General features: G+C 38.4%; 1 protein-coding gene across 1 annotated transcript in view; it reads left to right on the top strand.

Annotated features, from left to right (window-relative positions):
* Positions 1-18,786, top strand: part of LOC142104121 (uncharacterized) — a 100,415-nt gene that overhangs the window by 57,898 nt on the left and 23,731 nt on the right. The window contains exons 3-10 of the mRNA XM_075188617.1: positions 6,939-7,012; positions 7,821-7,906; positions 9,634-9,673; positions 9,910-9,990; positions 12,570-12,677; positions 13,785-13,894; positions 15,887-15,935; positions 17,180-17,300. Of these exons, the coding sequence (XP_075044718.1) occupies positions 6,947-7,012; positions 7,821-7,906; positions 9,634-9,673; positions 9,910-9,990; positions 12,570-12,677; positions 13,785-13,894; positions 15,887-15,935; positions 17,180-17,300 (661 nt within the window). The 5' untranslated portion in view covers positions 6,939-6,946. The remainder of the gene's footprint in view (positions 1-6,938; positions 7,013-7,820; positions 7,907-9,633; positions 9,674-9,909; positions 9,991-12,569; positions 12,678-13,784; positions 13,895-15,886; positions 15,936-17,179; positions 17,301-18,786) is intronic.

Here is an 18,786-nt window from a genome sequence, read left to right as displayed (position 1 = left end):
GAGAAAATAGAAATGAAAGATGAATCCTTCAGGGGTCAGTTGTATGTAGAATTAAAGAGTTCTGATGTTGTTTCCATACATAACTTAAGCGATCCCATGACAACAACATGATTTAACAGTTAAAGTTTCGGAGCCAGTTTGACTTAAACTTTTTATTTAAAGTCTGTTTGAGCCTTAGGTTTATGGATTCCTCATTGTGACAGATTGCAGATCATGAGGAAATAAGATAACTTGGGAAATATCCAAACCACTGTGTATGTTTTAGACATTCACACATGGCTATTCAATATCAGTGTCTCATTGTTGGCAGCTATACAAAGCATAAGCTAACTATGATGCCATCATTTGTACATCATGTTCATGAACAGATATGGTTTGATATTGCATCACTTAATATAAAACTGGCCAACCCATCTTGGTGGAATGATTTTAGGTAAATGTTGCAAAATGTTAATGCTAAATGTTGTACAGTTTTATACATGATCATGGTGCATCTGGTAGGCATACTGCTCTTTACCACAGTGCTCCTGTTAAGGCTATGCTGCATATTTGACTATGAATATATTAGATGATCCTCAAGTGTGTGCCTCATTTAAGGCCTTTGTTACACATGCTACTATGATCATCAACATTTATTTATATAGCCAGCAAACTAAATAGTGCTTTACAATTGGGAATAAGCACAGTAATAAAACAATACTTGGTAATACAGACAGACGGAGAAGTAAGAAGTCTCTGCCCGCAAATATATAATCTATGGAGTCTCCTATAAAGCTTTAAATGAAAGGGATTGAGCCATTAATATGAATCAGCTATTGTAATCTTTGGGGCACATTATTGCATTTCAATGTATTTCTCGAACTCGCCTCACCTTTTGCAGGACTTCCTGCAGACGTCCTTTGTCTCTAAGGTTCATTTGCAGAGCTGCAAAAATGTGGGATTGCAGATGCCTTTTTTTGTCATGCATCTTTTTTTCATGAATGTGCCTGTTGATATTGGAAAACCGTAGATAACTATCCGTTGGATCTCCCTTTTGTACCTTGCTGCTCATTTGGTTCTTACCTGCTCTGTCCACTGACTACGCACTGTCCACTCTGTTACTACGCTGGTGGCTGTCTTGGAGAACCACGACCTGCGTACACCCTCTCGCAGCGAAGTCCAAACTCCCTTGCGGAGGTCCCTGGTGAACACTGCGGGTTAGTTAGACTCCGTGCCTCCTTGCTCAGCTGCGTTAATACCAGCTAGTAACCTCCTCCCAGATCGTTTAAGCATGCTTTTATGCATTGAGTTGCTGCCATATGGTTGTCTGATTAGATATTTGCATTAACAAACAGGTGTACCTAATAAAGTGCCATTGAGAATAGCAGAAACCTCTGTGCCAGAAACAATGATTTTTAAAATTTCCCATATATAATAATAATAGTAATAATAATAATATATATATATTTTTCTTCTAACTTCACCTTTTTACATGTCTGTTTAAATTTAGCCAATTTTGCCATTTTTTGGGCAAGTGTACTTATATTGATGCTTATTTATCATAGTGTGAATATGCCATGTAGTGGTACGAGCAGTGCCAGATTAAGGGAATGGCCCCTGGGCTAAGGGGGCCTCCATTCCCCCGTGAGGGCCCCCCCGTGATCCGAGCTGCCCGCCCCCCCCCCCATCCCCCCGGCACTTACCTCCTTCCCCGGCGCGCTGTACGTTCTTTACTGACGAGATCTCGTGAGAGTGAGACTCGCGAGATCTCCTCAGTAAGGAGACTACAGCTCGCCGGGGAAGGACTGCAGTGAAAGTGCTCAGCAGCACTGATCACGCCGGGGGTGTCCCCGCCCCCGACCGATCAATACTGCTGCTGAGCACTTTCAAGGGCCCCCTGGATGCCATAGGCCCCTGGGATGTAGCCCAGTTAGCCCTATGGTTAATCCGGCCCTGGGTACGAACATGCTCACTGTGCCAGTACACCGCAAAACCTACTATGACATCATCAAACTGAAGGAATTATTCTAGTTTTCTATACTCCTGATTGGATTATAAGGTCATATGAGAACTTGTTCATAAAACAGGTAACAGCAACAGCTAATTTATCTTTTTGCATGCAGTGCCAGTGCATAGTTTCTCATTGCCATAGGCAAATCTTTAGCCTACTGCACCCCCCAACCCCCAAACTCCACTTTCCAGCTCCTCACACTTGCCATTTGTAAAATAAAAATAATAACTCTTACTTCCTGGCTGGCTGGTAAGGCTGCAGTCCAGAAGCACTGAGGTACTGATGTTGAACACAGAATGCTGTCCAGGCTTCACTGCTGCCCAGGAGCAAACACAGGATATCTAGAGGGGAGGCTCCAAATGTTAGATTTCAGAACAAAGGAATAAAAAAAAAAAATTCACTTGCCTTTTACATACTGACATGTTCCCCGCTGTCCACCAGTTTTTCTCAGACATGTCCCCTGCCCAGCAGCTATTATTACACATGCCACCAATTCCCATCAGTTATTGTCACACATGCCAATATTTTCCACCAGCTTTTCTCACATGCCCCCCCCCTACCCACTAGCTTTTCTTTCATATGCACCCATGCCCTTGGTGACCAAGACAGCTTTTTTCACATGTCCTCCTGCCACCAGCATTTGTCACACATGCCCCATCCCCACCAGCTTTTCTCTCGGCTCCCCTGCCTACCAGTTTTTCTCAAACGTCCCCCCGCCAAACAGCTTTTTTCTCTTATGCCCTCTTGCCCACACAATTATAATTAACAGCTTAATGCTGTATGTATTTAATTCAGATTACCTTTGTTTATGTGTTAATATATTCTGCAGATGTAAAATTAATTATAGTAATAGATAGCAACAGGGGGGAGCTAAATAGTGTACAAATACTCCTTTAAATTAATAGTATGTAACGTGTGGGGATTTCTGAATGTAAGCCTCCCCTCTTTTCTCCAGCCACATCTCCCCCTGTTTTCTCTAGCCCCCCCCCATTTTATGTAGCCCCCCTCTCACCCTGTTTTCTCCAGTCCCCTCTCCCCTCCCAATTTTCTCCAGTCCCATCTCCATCTCCCTATTTTCTCCAGCCACCCCCCAATTTCTATAGCCCCCTCTCTCTACATTTTCTATAGCCCCATCTCCCCCATTTTTTCTAGCTCCTCCACTTTTTCACTAACCCCCTTTCCCCCATTTTTTTTGTAGTCCCCTCTCCCTCCATTTTCTGTATTAATGTAATTACCTTACCTTTTCTTCTTTTCTCCTCTTGTCCGCATCTGTGTCTTGCTTCTTTTGTCTTCTTTGCCACCTGGACCCTCTCTTCTCCTCTCCACTGACAGCATTGTGATGTCACAATACTGCCAAGAACCAGGCTTCGGAGGGATGCAGAGACAAGGCAGCACCACCTTTATTTAACTGTAGCATTGGGAAATAGCAGTCGGGCGATCACACCGCCATGGCCGCCTAACTAACAATGTCTCATTCAGGAACATTGTTAATGTGGGTACCCGGCCACAGTGCCGCCCACCAGAGTCCGGCGCCCTAGGCAGCTGCCTAATGATGGGACCGGCCCTGCTTGCATGGGCCCCACTCCCTTCCTAATTTGTGCCTCTTTGCTTGTTGTCCTGAGATTACCTAGAAAAAGGCTGGTAGTGATGGCCCCAGGCATACTTCCCAACTCTCCTGATTTAAGTGGAACAGTCTTGGTTTGAGGGTTATGTCCTGCCATCGCAGTCAGGACAGCTTTGTCCCAATTAGGTGGAAATTTGGGAGCTACCACCCATTCACTGCTGCTCTGCATTACATTCAAAGGGTGTTCTTAGGGGACAGGAGACAGCCAGCACATCGGAAACGCTGGACATGCCCCCAAGAAGAGTGACCACACCTCCTCTTGTGTACACGCCGCACACACTCTCCTTATTCCAATTCCCCAAATTGAAAAGTTGGCAGGTATGACACTAATGTCTAGGAAGTATGTAGAAAATAATTGATTCCATCCATGATTTCATGATCGTTTAAACACCGAGCTGTGTTCAAATGCATCCACACTATGTGCTAGGTGGTTGCTAGGAAACCGGGAAATGTCTTGCCGATTGTAGTCTGGATCTAATAACAGCTTAAATGTAAGTTGCTATTAGAGCCAGATAAGACTAGAATTAATAGGGTGCTGGGGCAATCATCAAACCCTCCTCTCAACAATGAAAAATAAAATAATAAGAAAGTTTGTTTAAACAAAATAACATATTAAAGGGCTCATATTTACAATTTGCAATAATTATTTTGGGTTATTGCATCAAAGTAGCTTAGGGTAAAAGAATCGTGGAAAAGAGATTTTATTTTCCTCTTTTGCCAGTTTTTTTTGGCTTTTACATAATAAGATATGTATTGCACTGTTTTACCAAAAGGAAATTGTTTCAGGTGTAGAAAAATTGCTTAAAAACACATTTGTGTATACTAAGAAATAAATGAGTTATTCTCTGTGAAATGGGCAAATTGCCAAATGCGCAGATAACCTGCAATCTATCCGATTATGGAATGGTAGAATAATGCTTAAGACATATTTTGACTGATTTTCCCAAGAATGGTGTGTGTGTTAATAGCTTTATATTGCAATTATGCAACTCTGTACTATTTATGCTAGTTTTTTCAAAACTACATTGTAGGTACACTCTAAGTACACCCACTTGTATGCATATACAAGCATTTGGTAATACCATCTTAACATCCAGTGAACCCAGCTGGTAGTATTTGCAAATTAATTGCAAAAAATCACATATTCATTCTTATTAAACATGTAAAAACAATCATTTATCATCGGTGCATACAATTAAAAACAGATATGAAAATGTTATTTATGTGTACTTTACAAAATGTAAGTACATGTATTATGAATAAAATTTGAACACATTGGGTCTGTTTCATGTTCAGATGCAACCTGCATGCAAGTTGCATTTTCTAGAAGAGCACGGAACTTCTGCGTACTTCTGACTGTATTCAAATCAAATTGTATCTCAAGATATGTTTCCATATGAATCTGGTTCATATCAAATGATACTGCTGAATACATGTGTACTTGAGAGACCCAGGACTTAAATAGGTCCCATCTGCGTCGGCACACCCTTACCGTACATTAATCTGACCCTTTCCTCCAGCCGTTCCCCCTCTCAAGTCATAGGTAGTCGTAAATTATATTTTTATTTAGACTAGAATTGCATGCAATACCGTTTATTGATGTAAGGTCCATTTTGAAGCATGCACAGAGCTATTTTACACAAATTACAGCACACAAATGGACTTGTATCCATATAGGAATCATGCCCAATTTGAGTTTACCAGGTGCATGCTCGCTCTATTTCCTCTCTGCGCTAGGTGATTAGTCCAAAGTCAGCTGTTTGTGGTAGTTGAATGTACCCAGTACCTCAGACTTCTGAATCACTTTATTTTTTTTTATTAAAAAAAATGGATATATGTATTTTTACAAATCACACAGCAGTACAACTAAATTAGGCGGGTTCATCACAGAGGGAGCCTTCCACTCTACCCTACCCTATAGGGGCTGTAATCACTGTGCTGTAACGCTCACCAAGCCACCAAGCCAAACCATTTCACTCTTTAACATAGCCGACTGCTAGCAAAGGCTTTGGTTTTGCCACCAGTGTACTTTTTCCAGGGACCTCTGCGCGCTTGAATACCTTGATAGGACCAAGTGACGATAGGTATTTTAGGGGGACGTGATGGAGAGTCTAGGGATAGGTAAAGAACCCACTTGACGACATTTTAGCAGATAAAAAAAGACACTTTTGAAATACAGATTTCTTGTGCATCAATATATGGCATGTAATACAGTTCTGGTTGAGAGGGGATGCCAAGCCGATTTAACCTTTATTTTTAATATGCCTGGCGCCTCTCACTCTCTCTCCCCTCTTTCTCATGTCTCTCTTCTCTCCTCTTTCCTCTCTCTCTCTCTCTCTCTGTCTCTCTTCTGTCATTCTATACATTTTATATAATAAGGTGATCTTGCTTGTACAGTTTGCAACTTGGGGCAGAGTTTATTTCCATTAAAAGTTAAAGCAGTATATTTAAAAAATAAAGAGACACCATTCTGTAATAAGACGAGAGAATGTGTAAGTCAGATGTGTAAGTGGAACCAAATATAACCAACAACTTCACAGCACAGTGGAGCCTGCCTGAGAATTTCTTGCCTTGCTTTAATGAAGTAAGTAGGAAACGCACATCACTCTTGTGTTGCTAGTACTGAATGACCTCCCTGCGTTGTGCGGTTCAAGTCCAGTCTTATTCTCTGCTTTATCACCCACTAAGCTTCGCCCAGTACCTTAGCCCTTATTAAATAAAAGCTGGGGATGCCAGAAAAGCTCAATGGGGCTTAAAGCAGAGAATAAGAGCTGGGGTCGACAATGCGAAAAGCAGAAGAGAAGTGATGGGGCATAGAACTGGAAGCTGCAGGTCACCCTCTTATTTTATTTATATGGTGCCGCAGAATCCACAGCGCCGCTTAAGGTCAAGGCTAGGCAGGTTTTATGCGCCCACTAGGGCTGTCTGTTGCCCATAGCTGGTTTATAAAGACCAGTGATTGGCAGCCTGATACACTTTAGGGGGCACAGGACCGGCCCTCTTACTTTCAAATGGGCCACACATTACCTTTTATTAAAACAATACATTTAATCAAAGAAAGAGACAATGCTCTGTAATACTTTTTCCGCAAGTAGTTTAAACAAGTGGTAGAAACTATAACAAACGGCAATGACAATAAAGCAGGAAGGAGTTGTGCGCATTTGAAGGCTTGGAGGTCCCCCTGTGGCCCATCACGGTACTAGACAGAGAATCTTATTTGGTTTGTACCATGTTATTAAATAAACCTTTAATATATTAATATTATCAAGCATATTTACTCCTTCTTCAAACACAGTGAAGATCTTTTTTTCTTTTCTTTTTTAGGCTCTGACATGAAGAAAGACATTGAAACTTTAATAGCACAGGAAAGAGCTGACATAATCAGCAAATATGAGAAGGTATGTACAAGCCTTTTAAGCATACATGCCAACTTTTAAAACTTCTCACCCGGGAGATCCTGGGGAGAAATCACGTGACAGGGGGTAGGAGGGGGCGTGGTGGTCACCATAGCCCCACCTCCACTACAAAATGCAGAAATTCACGTCATTGATTAGCGGGGGCGACGCTTAATGACACCATTACTCCCCGCCATTCAATGCCGTGAATTTCGGCGAAACCGGGAGGTTTGCCTACTCTTCCGGGAGTCCGGGAGGAATCCCCGAAATTCGGGAGCCTCCCCGGAATTCCGGGAGAGTAGGTAAGTATGATTTTAAGCAATCAATTATCATAGTGCAACGAAATGTATCATGCATGCAGTCACCGACTCCTGAAACTTGGAGAAAATGTCAGCTGCTGCAGAAAAATTGTAGGAATTCGATAATCGCTGATGATTGCTTTAGCTGTACCCAGTTTAGCTTGGCATTCAGAAATGTACTTGCCATTGTGCTTTGCATTCTTGAATATGTGATAAAGATTTGAATTATTGGAAGTGTGAAAGATAAAGGCTGGAACTCTTGAATGTGTAACCGATAAAGCTTTACATTTTTGAATGTATATACAGCAAAGCTCATACATCATACAGCCGGGGAAGGCATCTATGTTTAAAAAAAAACAAAAAACGAAATCACTAAAAATAACATAATGTTACGGTGTGAGTATGTGTGTGTATATGCTGTATGTATTGCATTTATATCGAAGACATTACTAGTACTGTGCATTTTATATCAACCTCTTGTTGATCCTATGTTTATCCACTTTCTCCCACAGGGAAGGCAACCAGGGGCTGAAATTGATCTATGGGAAGATGCTGATTTTACCTTGTACAAAGTTACTGATCGATTTGGCTTCTTACAGTAAGCTCACCACAAATGTTTACACAGGGATTGGGTGATGGGGTTGGTGATAACCACAATAGCTGCCTGAAAATTATATCAGCAGCTGTTACATTTATAGTGAGAAAAATCTAGTTGTGGAATGTATTTTTTCTCATTTGTTTTAAAATGATTGGGGACAAACATTAATGACTAAACTCTTATTTCCACCTTTTGTAGTGGAAATTATAAGTTTTTCCCCCACAGCCACCTTCTCTGTGCTGATAGGGTCCATGTGTCTCTGGGAAACCCAGAATGGAAGACCCAATGTGCTGGAAGACAAGCCCTGCTCCTGCTCTTGTTATTGTTCCTGTTCATGTTACGGTCCCAGCAGCTATAGTATCTTGCTAAGGAATTAAGGGGGTTACCAAGGAGGTTATCAATACTTTTATTATTTGTAAATATCTACTACAAGTTAACCCGTGCATGATACTCATGCATTCTAGTCAAATCAAGCTACTTAAGGTGTTAAAAAGGTTCTTGTCATGCATTTGGGCCATAGACCAGGCCTCAACCACCAACCACTCCCCACTGTCACCCCGGCAACCACCAACCACTCCCAACTGTCACTTCTCTTTCAAGAAATATATATATATTTTTTAAATCTTTATAAACACTTTTAACAATTAACAAATTAAATTAACAAATTAAAAACATCTTAGTATACCAAATTTCAGCCCTTTCTGATTTTTTTTTCCCACACACACACTAAGAATTTAGTAGGTCAGTGTATAACTCCGCCCAGCAGGTGGCGCTGCAGCTTGGTTTTATTTTTTCCACACACACGCAGACAGACTAACACACGCCACTAGACATTTATATTATAGACAAGTTAACCCGTGCATGATACTCATGCATTCTAGTCAAATCAAGCTACTTAAGGTCTTAAAAAGGTTCTTGTCATGCATTTGGACCTAGCCCAGGCCTCCTCAGGGGAAGAGCGTTAGTTCCCGACGCAAGCAGCCTTTTTAATGTGTGTTCATGAGGTAAAATTACCTCACGAAAATGAGTTTGACCCCTCAGCTCGTAAATTTAGCCTTTACTACCCCTCCCACGGGGGGAAGGGGGGATGATGAAAGTTAACTGACTTAACTATTCTAATTTTTTTGTCAAATAATGTCAGTATACCAAATTTCAGGTCAATTGGATGAGCCCTTTCTGAGAAAATAGTTTTTTCTACACACACACACACACTAACGCACGCCTCTACACATGTGTGTTCATGAGGTAAAATTACCTCACGAAAATGAGTTTGAGCCCTACCAAATTTCAGCCCTTTTTGATTTTTTTTTTTCCCCACACACACTAAGAATTTAGTAGGTCAGTGTATAACTCTGCCCAGCAGGTGGCGCTGCAACTTTTTTTTTTTTCCACACACACACAGACAGACGCCACTAAGCATTTATATATTAGATAAAAGGGAAAATGGTTCCTAAAGTGAAACCCCACCCTATTGCAGTAAGCACGAACTATTCCTCCAGGCCCCAGCTAATATGATATCAAGTTAGAAAGTTTGCTTTTGAAATGAAGCTTGCAAATAGGTGGAAATGGTCTTTCAAAAAGTACAGTGTGGCAACTATATTCATCTTTTCAAGCTATGGGACATTTAACCTGAGGCTTCACATGAGCCAAAAACATGTTCATGTACATCCATGTGTCACAGCAACATAACGTAATAACTGATATATAATGGTCTCTGTTTTATGTAGTGAACATGAGTTGCCTTTACGGACGGCTCTTGAGGAAAAGGTATGGCTATTTTCTCATTTGCTTCATTCTTAGTTACTGCAAAAGTTTTCTTCTTATTTATTTGACTGTATCATTATTGTGTTACTATAATTGTTTTCTGTTGCTGTTTATATGCTTCTGTTGGGCCTTTATTTATTTTTTTCACCATTAAATCTACCTTGTTTGTTTTTATTTTTGGTTCATTCTAGAAGTTAGATAAATCCGGTTTAACTCGCTCATTATTTTCTAAAAATTAGCAAAAGCAGCAGGAAATTGAACGTGTAGACAAATGGCTGAAGATGTTGAAGAAATGGGAAAAGTACAGGACCAGTGAGAAGGTGTGTACATGATTAGTGTCTCCATGGCGGGAGCATAGTATAAAATAAAAGTCATAAAACAAATTGTTGTTCTACTTGGTTAGTTTGGATGATCTTGGTGACCATAAAGATCTATTGAAACTTAAGGTTCTGATGTGGTAATGAAATAGTGTTAAATCCATGAGTAATTACATTGTCCACGGTCTGCCAATTCGCCTGTCCTAACTGGGGTCATGTAGTTGTACTTTTTCCAGTAGATTGCTGTTTTATACTCAAAGATCCCACTAAATAAGTCCCTGACATGCAACTAGTGAGTCATTGGGCTCCAGCGCCATCTACTGGTCAACATTGTATTAGTTTTCTGTTCGAAGAACAGTGAAATTCACTAAAAGCTGCTCCAAACAGTTCTGCATGCATTCAGCATACACCTATTTAATGCCTGTATATGGAACTTAATAATAATTGAATATATGAACTTAAAGTGTACACCTATTTGTGTTTTTAACAAATAAACTGGTCTCTTTAAGGTATGGTAGCTGGATTATTATTGTTACCTCTTTCACTTATTCGCATACAAATTGTTCTACAGAATTTCTGTCCATGAGATTACATTATTTTGTATGCGAATATGTGAAAGAGGTAACAGCAATAATCCAGCTACCATACCTTAAAGAGACCAGTTTATTTGTGTACGAGAACCTGTGTTACAAACAGTTACCTTCTTGGTAATGTCAGAAAATGCATTAAAGGACATTTGTACCAGTGTCCGACAATGTACACCAAATCATATAAAATGAATAAACATAGTGTACACTATGTATTGAGTACAGGTGTGGAGATTTGCACAGATATAAATACAGTTCTAGACTCCTTTTTAAATTGGTAGCTCTTCATGTGCTAAAAATGCTGGCGGAAAGTTATGTATCACATGGACTTAGTACTATACTTGATGTACCTTTGTGGATATATTTAAATGAAGCATTTATATCCGAGGTTAAGCGACCTGTGACTCTCTTTAATTGGCAAACCTTATGTATTCACAGTATTATTATTATCGTAGATTTGTAAGGTGTCACAGTGCTTTCCAGCGCCGTACATATATACATATATATATATACTCAGTATTAACACTTATCCATAAAAAGTGTCTTATAATATTGATTATAACATCAAAGATTCAGACTGGGATCAGTTTGTCTGCACCGTCCCTTGGATGTGACTAAATAATTGAGACTAGATATGTGGGATAAAATCTTACCCCCTGCAAAAGGCTGCCATGAAAAGTGCTAGAGTTCCTTGGGTGAGCTTGATGTATTGTGACAACTCGGTATTTGGACAAGGTGTTGGTTCACTTAAACAAGACAGATGTTATTATTGCATTCCTCAATATATAATAATCACAAACATGTAAATCAAAACATTGATCTTCTATTGCTACTGAATACTCAATAGCAATCAGAAAACAGACAGTTAATGAAATCAATTTAAGAATAAAATTGCTGCCAAAATGAAAAAAGTAACAAGCCCCCAAAAATTTTCAATTGTTATTTTTATTTTTGATATTTGAATGCAATAAAGTGTAAAATCAGGAATTTTCTAAGTTACTAAAATAAAATTACTAATATAAGTTGCGATCCCAACTTTTTGTTATGAACAATCTTAAACCATCAAGGAATATACACATTTTTTTTGAAAATTATTAGTCTTTTGATTTTATAGAAATCGGTTTTCAAATTCTTGAGTCCGTGATCTTGAAATGTTAACGTCGTCGAACTGATTCATGTGATATAGCAAAATCCGTGACTGAGCAAATAGGTTTTTTTTTCCATGCTCACAAATATCAAAATCTGCATATTTAATTTTTTTTACATTTTGAAACCCTTATAAATAAAAACCTAGATGAGAAAAAAAATAGATTCTATTTTAATACTAAATTTGTACTGAAAACATAAATAAAATAAATTGGCGAGTTAATTTGCATTGGCTCATTTGACATGGAATGACCTGTTCTATAAATTTTCTCCTTTTCAAAATGAAAGTTACAAAACATGGCTGCCAGATATACAGAGACAGGTTTACAGCTCTCTGTATGTAATGTAAAGGCAGAAATGGAGGAGTTAGAGGATAATTTTATAGTACATAGACCAGACAGAGCTCATAAGGGCATTCCATAGCCTCTCCGCTCACTACATCATGTGCCATGTGACTGTGGTTGTCATGGTATTCTATGACATTGTGCAGAATTTTAAACTATCAATAGCATTCTGAAGAATCAAACTAAGGAAAATACCTTTATATGTAATTGGATGCACTTTGCCCTTTAGTAAATATAGTTTTATGTGTCTTAAAGATGTTTTGTTATTCTAAAAAGTTTGGGTGATATTTGGAAAGTTAAAATCCAAACTTCAGGACTACAATATTTGATTTTATATTGCAATCATATACATTCCTATATTTTATCAATAACAAGTAACAGCTGATACATCTGACTGTCTTTTTGTACTCAACAAATAGGCTGCTTACTCGCATGGAATTTCTGAATCCAGTACCGTTAATTGCATGCTTTTAATGAGTTTTGTTTGTATGTGTTGTGCCTGTAGATGTTTCGTCGAGTGTACAAAGGGATTCCGTTGCAAGTCAGGGGTCAGGTCTGGTCGCTGCTTTTGGATGTTGAAATGATGAAGTCTGGAAATGTGGGTAAATACGAGGTAAGTTCCTTTGTTTAATGTTGTATTTGAAATTACATCTTGCCCATTAAACTTTCATTACACCATACTCTCATCATAGACTAATGATATACTCATCTTCTTGTATAGACATTGCAAGGTAAATCAGACTGTAAAATGTAACCCAAAAGAACAGTTTACATTATTGTAATGAAAAGAAAAATATGTAAATTCAGAGGTTTGAGGAACATTTCAGAACTTGATGATCAGACCAAAAAGTTCAGAAACAGTGTTTGCAATTTGCTATGTTTACTAATCTATGTGCTCGAGATTTCCCCATTGGAATTGGACCTCCTTTATGTTAAATATATCTATTTTTTTTAAATTAGTGAATGCTGGGATTGAGCTTTAGAGAAGTTATATTGTTTGGGAAAGACCCACAATCTGCTGCTTTTAAACCTTTGCTATCCTGTTCTGCAGGGTATTTACATTCTCTTCTGCTTTTATATATGTAATTACAAATAGATGATAATATAGTGCATCTTGTAGTCTTTCTTTTATCAAAAACTGTAACAAAAAATGAGAAGAAAGAGAAATATTTTCAAGACTGGCCAAAATGCAATGTAACTGAGCCAATAGCTTTAGTCTCCAAGATATTAAAGGGCCTCAATAAGCATCTCAGTGTGTTACAATAATTATCTTTCATGTTGCTGTCCATGAGACAACATGTTCCATGTTATTTATAATTGTTTCCATAACGAGACCCTACATGAACTTTTTTGCACCATTAAAATGAATACCAATTCATATTGTGTTATTGTTCACATGCAATCCTGCCATAACAGTTCTTTGAGTCCTACACCCAATTGCACTATGGAAACACTCCTGTTTTAAAGTTTTTGTTAAGTTCAACTGAAAATAATTCTAGAGAAAAGGTTATAATAAAGACTAGTACATTTTACATTACATTTTTTGTAAAGGTTTTTTTCTGGGAGAGGCCGACATGATCTTTATCTCAGGCCCCCACTTCACAGTCATAATATTGGCATCACTTCAATGTTCATTTTAAAATATACAATCGCATTTTAACTAAAGCATGAATGGCTGAATATTACTCTAAATAGGCTGCTTTATGATTTTTTTTTACAGAAAATGAAAGATGTGGCCAAGACTTATTCAACAGAAATAAAGCAGATCGATTTGGATGTGAACCGAACATTCCGTAATCACATTATGTTTCGAGAGCGATATGGAGTCAAGTGAGTGGTAGACGCATTATGATGAATAGGATTTATTTTAATTCTGTTATTCAATATGCTCATCAAATTACATGGTCACATATGAGGGCTTGTCAAAGCCTGTTTATGTCGCCATGACAACATTGCGTTCTGGCCACCAAAGCATGACCCTCTTTCTATGTCTCCTCATTGCTTACAGCATTGTAAGTGGGCAAAATGTGTACCATTATAAATATAGAACAATACCCAGGGGATGCCTGGTTTGAGCTGGTTTAAAATTAAAGTCCCTTTTGTGGAATGGAAATTGCAGTCTTCCCCTAAAAGTGCACCCTCTCCACCCCTTCATCTCATTTCAATAATCGCACAGCGCCTACCCTGTACTTTGATAGGAATGCCTTCACTCTGTACAAATCCTCACTCTGCCTGTGCAATGTTTTGGTCTCTAATGCTGCCATCTTGCTCGGTAAACCCATGTTTCTCTGCGTAAATCAAATCAAAGGTTCAACACACGTCCAAAGCTGGGTTTGCAGGTCTAGGCTGGTAAAATATGTAATGTATAATGTCTAGAGTTTTCATTCAGTGACTGTTGTTAAGTAATGTATATGTTACCTGGCAAGTTATATCACCACACATAAACATAAAGGGTGCTCAAATGGTGAAGTATAGTTTGCAAACAACTCATGTACAATATCTAACAGGTAGTAAGTAGTTGCATACCAAAAAATGGTAATAAATACGTTTGTCTTTAGTAGTCATGTAATCACTGCACCTCATCAGCTGTGTGGAAGCCACAGTTGTAAAACTAATTGGCAAGTAAAGGTCCTTTAGGTGTCAGTTATCAATAGAATGTAGACAAAGAAAAAGGTGCATAGTAGTGAAGTAAAATTATTAATTCCTTTAAATGCACATAGAATAAATAAAAAAAAAACCAGTTTATCTGGAATAGAGATGTGTGAAAGTCCAAAAATATTATCTTCCTCATCTGAGGATCCTTAAGTCCCTTCTGTTCTTAGGAACAGTAGTTCATCTGCCAGTCAGAAGGGTAGACATTTAGGGCTAGATTTACTAAATTACGGGTTTGAAAAAGTGGAGATGTTGCCTATAACAACCAATCAGATTCCAGATTTCATTTATCTAGTGCATTCTGCAGAATGACAGCTAGAATCTGATTGGTTGCTATAGGCAACATCTCCACTTTTTCAAACCCGCAGTTTAGTAAATATACCCCTTAGTATTCGCAACTTGCCAAAGGCATCATGCAGGGCTGGTTTGTGTCCTATAAATGCCCCCAGCACATTTTGTTCTGCTTCAGGGGATAACATCACCACTCCTCTAGAAAAAAATGTTTGTGCATGTTACTAATTGTTTGGTACAAGATTGCTGGTTCCTACCTTTTGGCACTGGGTTGTAGAAATGTGTCGAAGCCTGGAATGCATTAACTGCTATACTTGTATGATATTTTTTATTAATAGACATGGGAGCTGTAATATTCATTGCTCTGTCAAGGTAAAATGTAGTCATCCACAGACTTAAAAAGAAAACTGCCATCTACCTACACATAGTTTGCAAAACATCACTCAGACACTTGAGAGATAATGCTTTGCACACCAAGTAGAGTCACATGTTTCTTCTTTTTTCCTGCATTGTTGATTTTAGAAACTTTATATCTTTGCGATAATTTATTCAGAAATTATTACAGTGCTCCCTATTAATACCATACTTGTATATTCTACACACAAAGGGCAACGATTGTCATCCTCTCATTATGCAGCCACTGAATCTTATTTAGTGGTAGAAATGATGCAGAATTGTGTAAAGATCTTTCTTAAAATCTGGATTTACCAAATGTCCACTTATTGTCTGCTCCTGATATCTAATGGGAGCCGTAAACAGTGGATATCATTTGATTAAGCAGATGTAATTATAATTATTAATATTACTATTGTGTATTAAACTATGTGTTTCTAATGCAACCATTTACTGTATTAAACCTATGGTTGCTTTTCTCCCCAGACAGAGGGCGTTATTTGATGTGTTGTCGGCTTACTCTGTCTATAATACGGTAAGACTATATGAATAATTGAAGGAATGTAGAGTTGATTACTGTATGTTGACATCTGTCCTCACAGTGATATTTATATATGGACTTCCTATTAACACCCATTGATAAGCATATGATTATATTTCTGTTGCACTAATCAAAAAAATATAAAAAAGTATAAAAAATGTAAATATGTAAATGAATGGAATTTGTTAGTTTTACAATGAAGGCAGTAGGAGAAGTGGTGGTATGGAATACCAGCGTATACCTCCCCACTTCGTCCACTGGTATTAAATACATAGTTGGCTACACAGGAATTTCAAAATTAAGGCATTTCAGTCGGTGTAACATTTTTATAATATTTATAGCAAAAAACCAAACTATATTCATACCCCCAACTGTCCAGTTTTAAAAATGAGATTCCTGATTCTAATTGTCATGAAACTCAGGACTTTTTCCCGATTGCTGGAATGTCGATATGTATGTCCTGCTCACAGCTGTTTAGCATCTTTTTGGAGGAGATGCGTCTGTGTTCCTATTCTACAACATAGAATGTTTGGAGCTGTGAATATTAGTGAAGTAAAAACAGAATAACACATATCAATGTTGTTTTTGAGACACCTACTGGTTTGGAACAGGATCCAGGTGACCTCAGGATCCTAGGTTTTCACAGCCCGCCTCAATAATACCTGTAAATGATAGTTGGATATTTGCAAAACCTTGTACTGGAACAAACACATTTAATAATTATCTTCAGTATTGCGAGATTGTTACAAACAAAGTAAAAAGCTGACAGTAGTCCTAACTGTCTACTTGATTCTGAGGGGCATGTAAGTGGTGTGCGGGGAGGTCTGATTGGCACTTAGGGAGGTTTGCTTGGCATATGAGCGGCATGTGGGGAGGTTTAATTGGCGAACTCTTGTTTGCATGAAATGGTGAGGTCTGAGTGATATGTGAGGGACATGTAGGGAGTAATTAGTGGCATGTGGGGAAGTTTTGGAGTACATGTGGGGTCTGAGACTTTTGAGGGCATTTTGGAGCAAGTGGCAGTTCTGAGTGGCATGTGGTGGAATTTTATAGCAGGTGGGATTGTGGATTCATTTTGGAATGAGTGATGTGGTGGTGATGAAGTTGTTTGGGGACTTTTTTTTCATTCTTAAGGGTAATGTGCAGTCCATTTGGAGGTTGGAGGGTCACATAAATTGGGTAGCCCATCACTGCTATATGACGATATGTGTCTGACAAGCTTTGTCTATACTCCACAGGAAGTAAGTTACTGTCAGGGGATGAGTCAAATTGCAGCTGTGCTGCTCATGTACTTGAACGAGGAGGACGCTTTTTGGGCGCTAGCTCAATTGCTAACCAATCAGAGACACGCAATGCATGGTGAGTTCATGTGTGTAAAATGAATATTATTAGAAGGCAAATATCCCGTTTACAAGTTTACTTTTTAGTCCTTTCTCCATGGTCTAGAAATTGAACAGACATTCACTGTTTATTTGTACTCCTACATGTCTTAATGGGGGAATTATTATCCTTTATTCTATAGCGCCAACTCTGCACTGTATAATAAGCATTAAGAACATTTGATACATTTTTGTAGACAGAAATAGAAACAGCAACATTATCTAAGACAGCCAACTTAGACTATAGCCATCTCTCCATAATTTGTTGCTCTGTCTTTATTATTGTTTCCATTTTATAATGTGCTTTATTTTCTTAAATTCAAAGTCAGCATTTCATACATTGGTCTTATTCTTGTCATATATAAACATGTATTTTGCCATACATGAACCCAATCCTCCTATTTCTTCAAGGTATTTCATGTTCAGAGCAAAGAGTATCTTTTAAAATATGTAGTGCTCTATGTATCAAGGCAAATATGGAGGAAAGAACTGTCCATTCCCTTCATGTTTCCTTTGGCGGCGGTCCATTGGCGGGTATGACCGGAGGAGTCCGGTTGGGGCAAGGGCGCTCATGCACAATAATATTATATATTTCCATGAGACTTTTTGCTGTGTTCCTCTCTGCATTGAAATTCTCAGTCATCTCTCTACAGACCTGTTTATATATTATACCTCAGTATAATATGTGGTGCTCCTAAAAGAGAGCGCTAGGGTTCTATATAAGCACATAGCGGTGGTGGTCATATTTTCGACGCTGAATATGTTGACACTTACTGTCCACACCAAAATGATGACAGTGTAAATGTCAACATATTCATTCTGTCCACATGTTTATAAGTAGATGTTGTGACTGTCAACAGTCACAATGCCTGCAGGAAAAAAATGCAAGCTCTGATAGCATGGCCAAGTCCCAGGTTATAGATCTAGCAGCTGTCATCATATAATGAACAAATATGTACAGGTGAGGGTGTTTTGTTTTAATTTAGAGATCTAATTCCAGAAAACCTCCTCTCATAATCACAGTGAGGAAAACTGCTACATAATTAAGAGCAGAGGGGAAAGACAATAATAATTTTAAAATATATTTTGTATATTTTTGGCATGATGCTCCAAATTATGGAAATTAAAACCTTTACTCAGGAAACTCTAAGCAGGATAAAAGATCCTGTATATGCTATGTTTCTGAATGGTTTTATTTAAAAAATATCAAAAATACTGTAATTGTAATACTATAACTGTGCTTCCAGGCCTTAATTTCTGTTATTCACTAACATAACTGTTTTTTCAATTTTGATAATGAGAGAAAACGGGTAAAAATATAATCTTCCAGAGGAAATCTAGTGAAGCGGAGTTGGCTGAAAAGGAAACTTAAGTCACATCAATCATATGTGTCAGTGCTTAGTATCCTCCGCTTATATTCTTGTAGCCAGGGCCATCTTTTCCATTAGGCACGATGGGCAGCTGCC

This window comes from Mixophyes fleayi, chromosome 10 (assembly GCF_038048845.1).
Source record: "Mixophyes fleayi isolate aMixFle1 chromosome 10, aMixFle1.hap1, whole genome shotgun sequence".
Taxonomy (NCBI): domain Eukaryota; kingdom Metazoa; phylum Chordata; class Amphibia; order Anura; family Limnodynastidae; genus Mixophyes; species Mixophyes fleayi.
The sequence above is the reverse complement of the archived record's forward strand: the minus strand, read 5'-3'. Positions and strand labels throughout refer to the sequence as shown.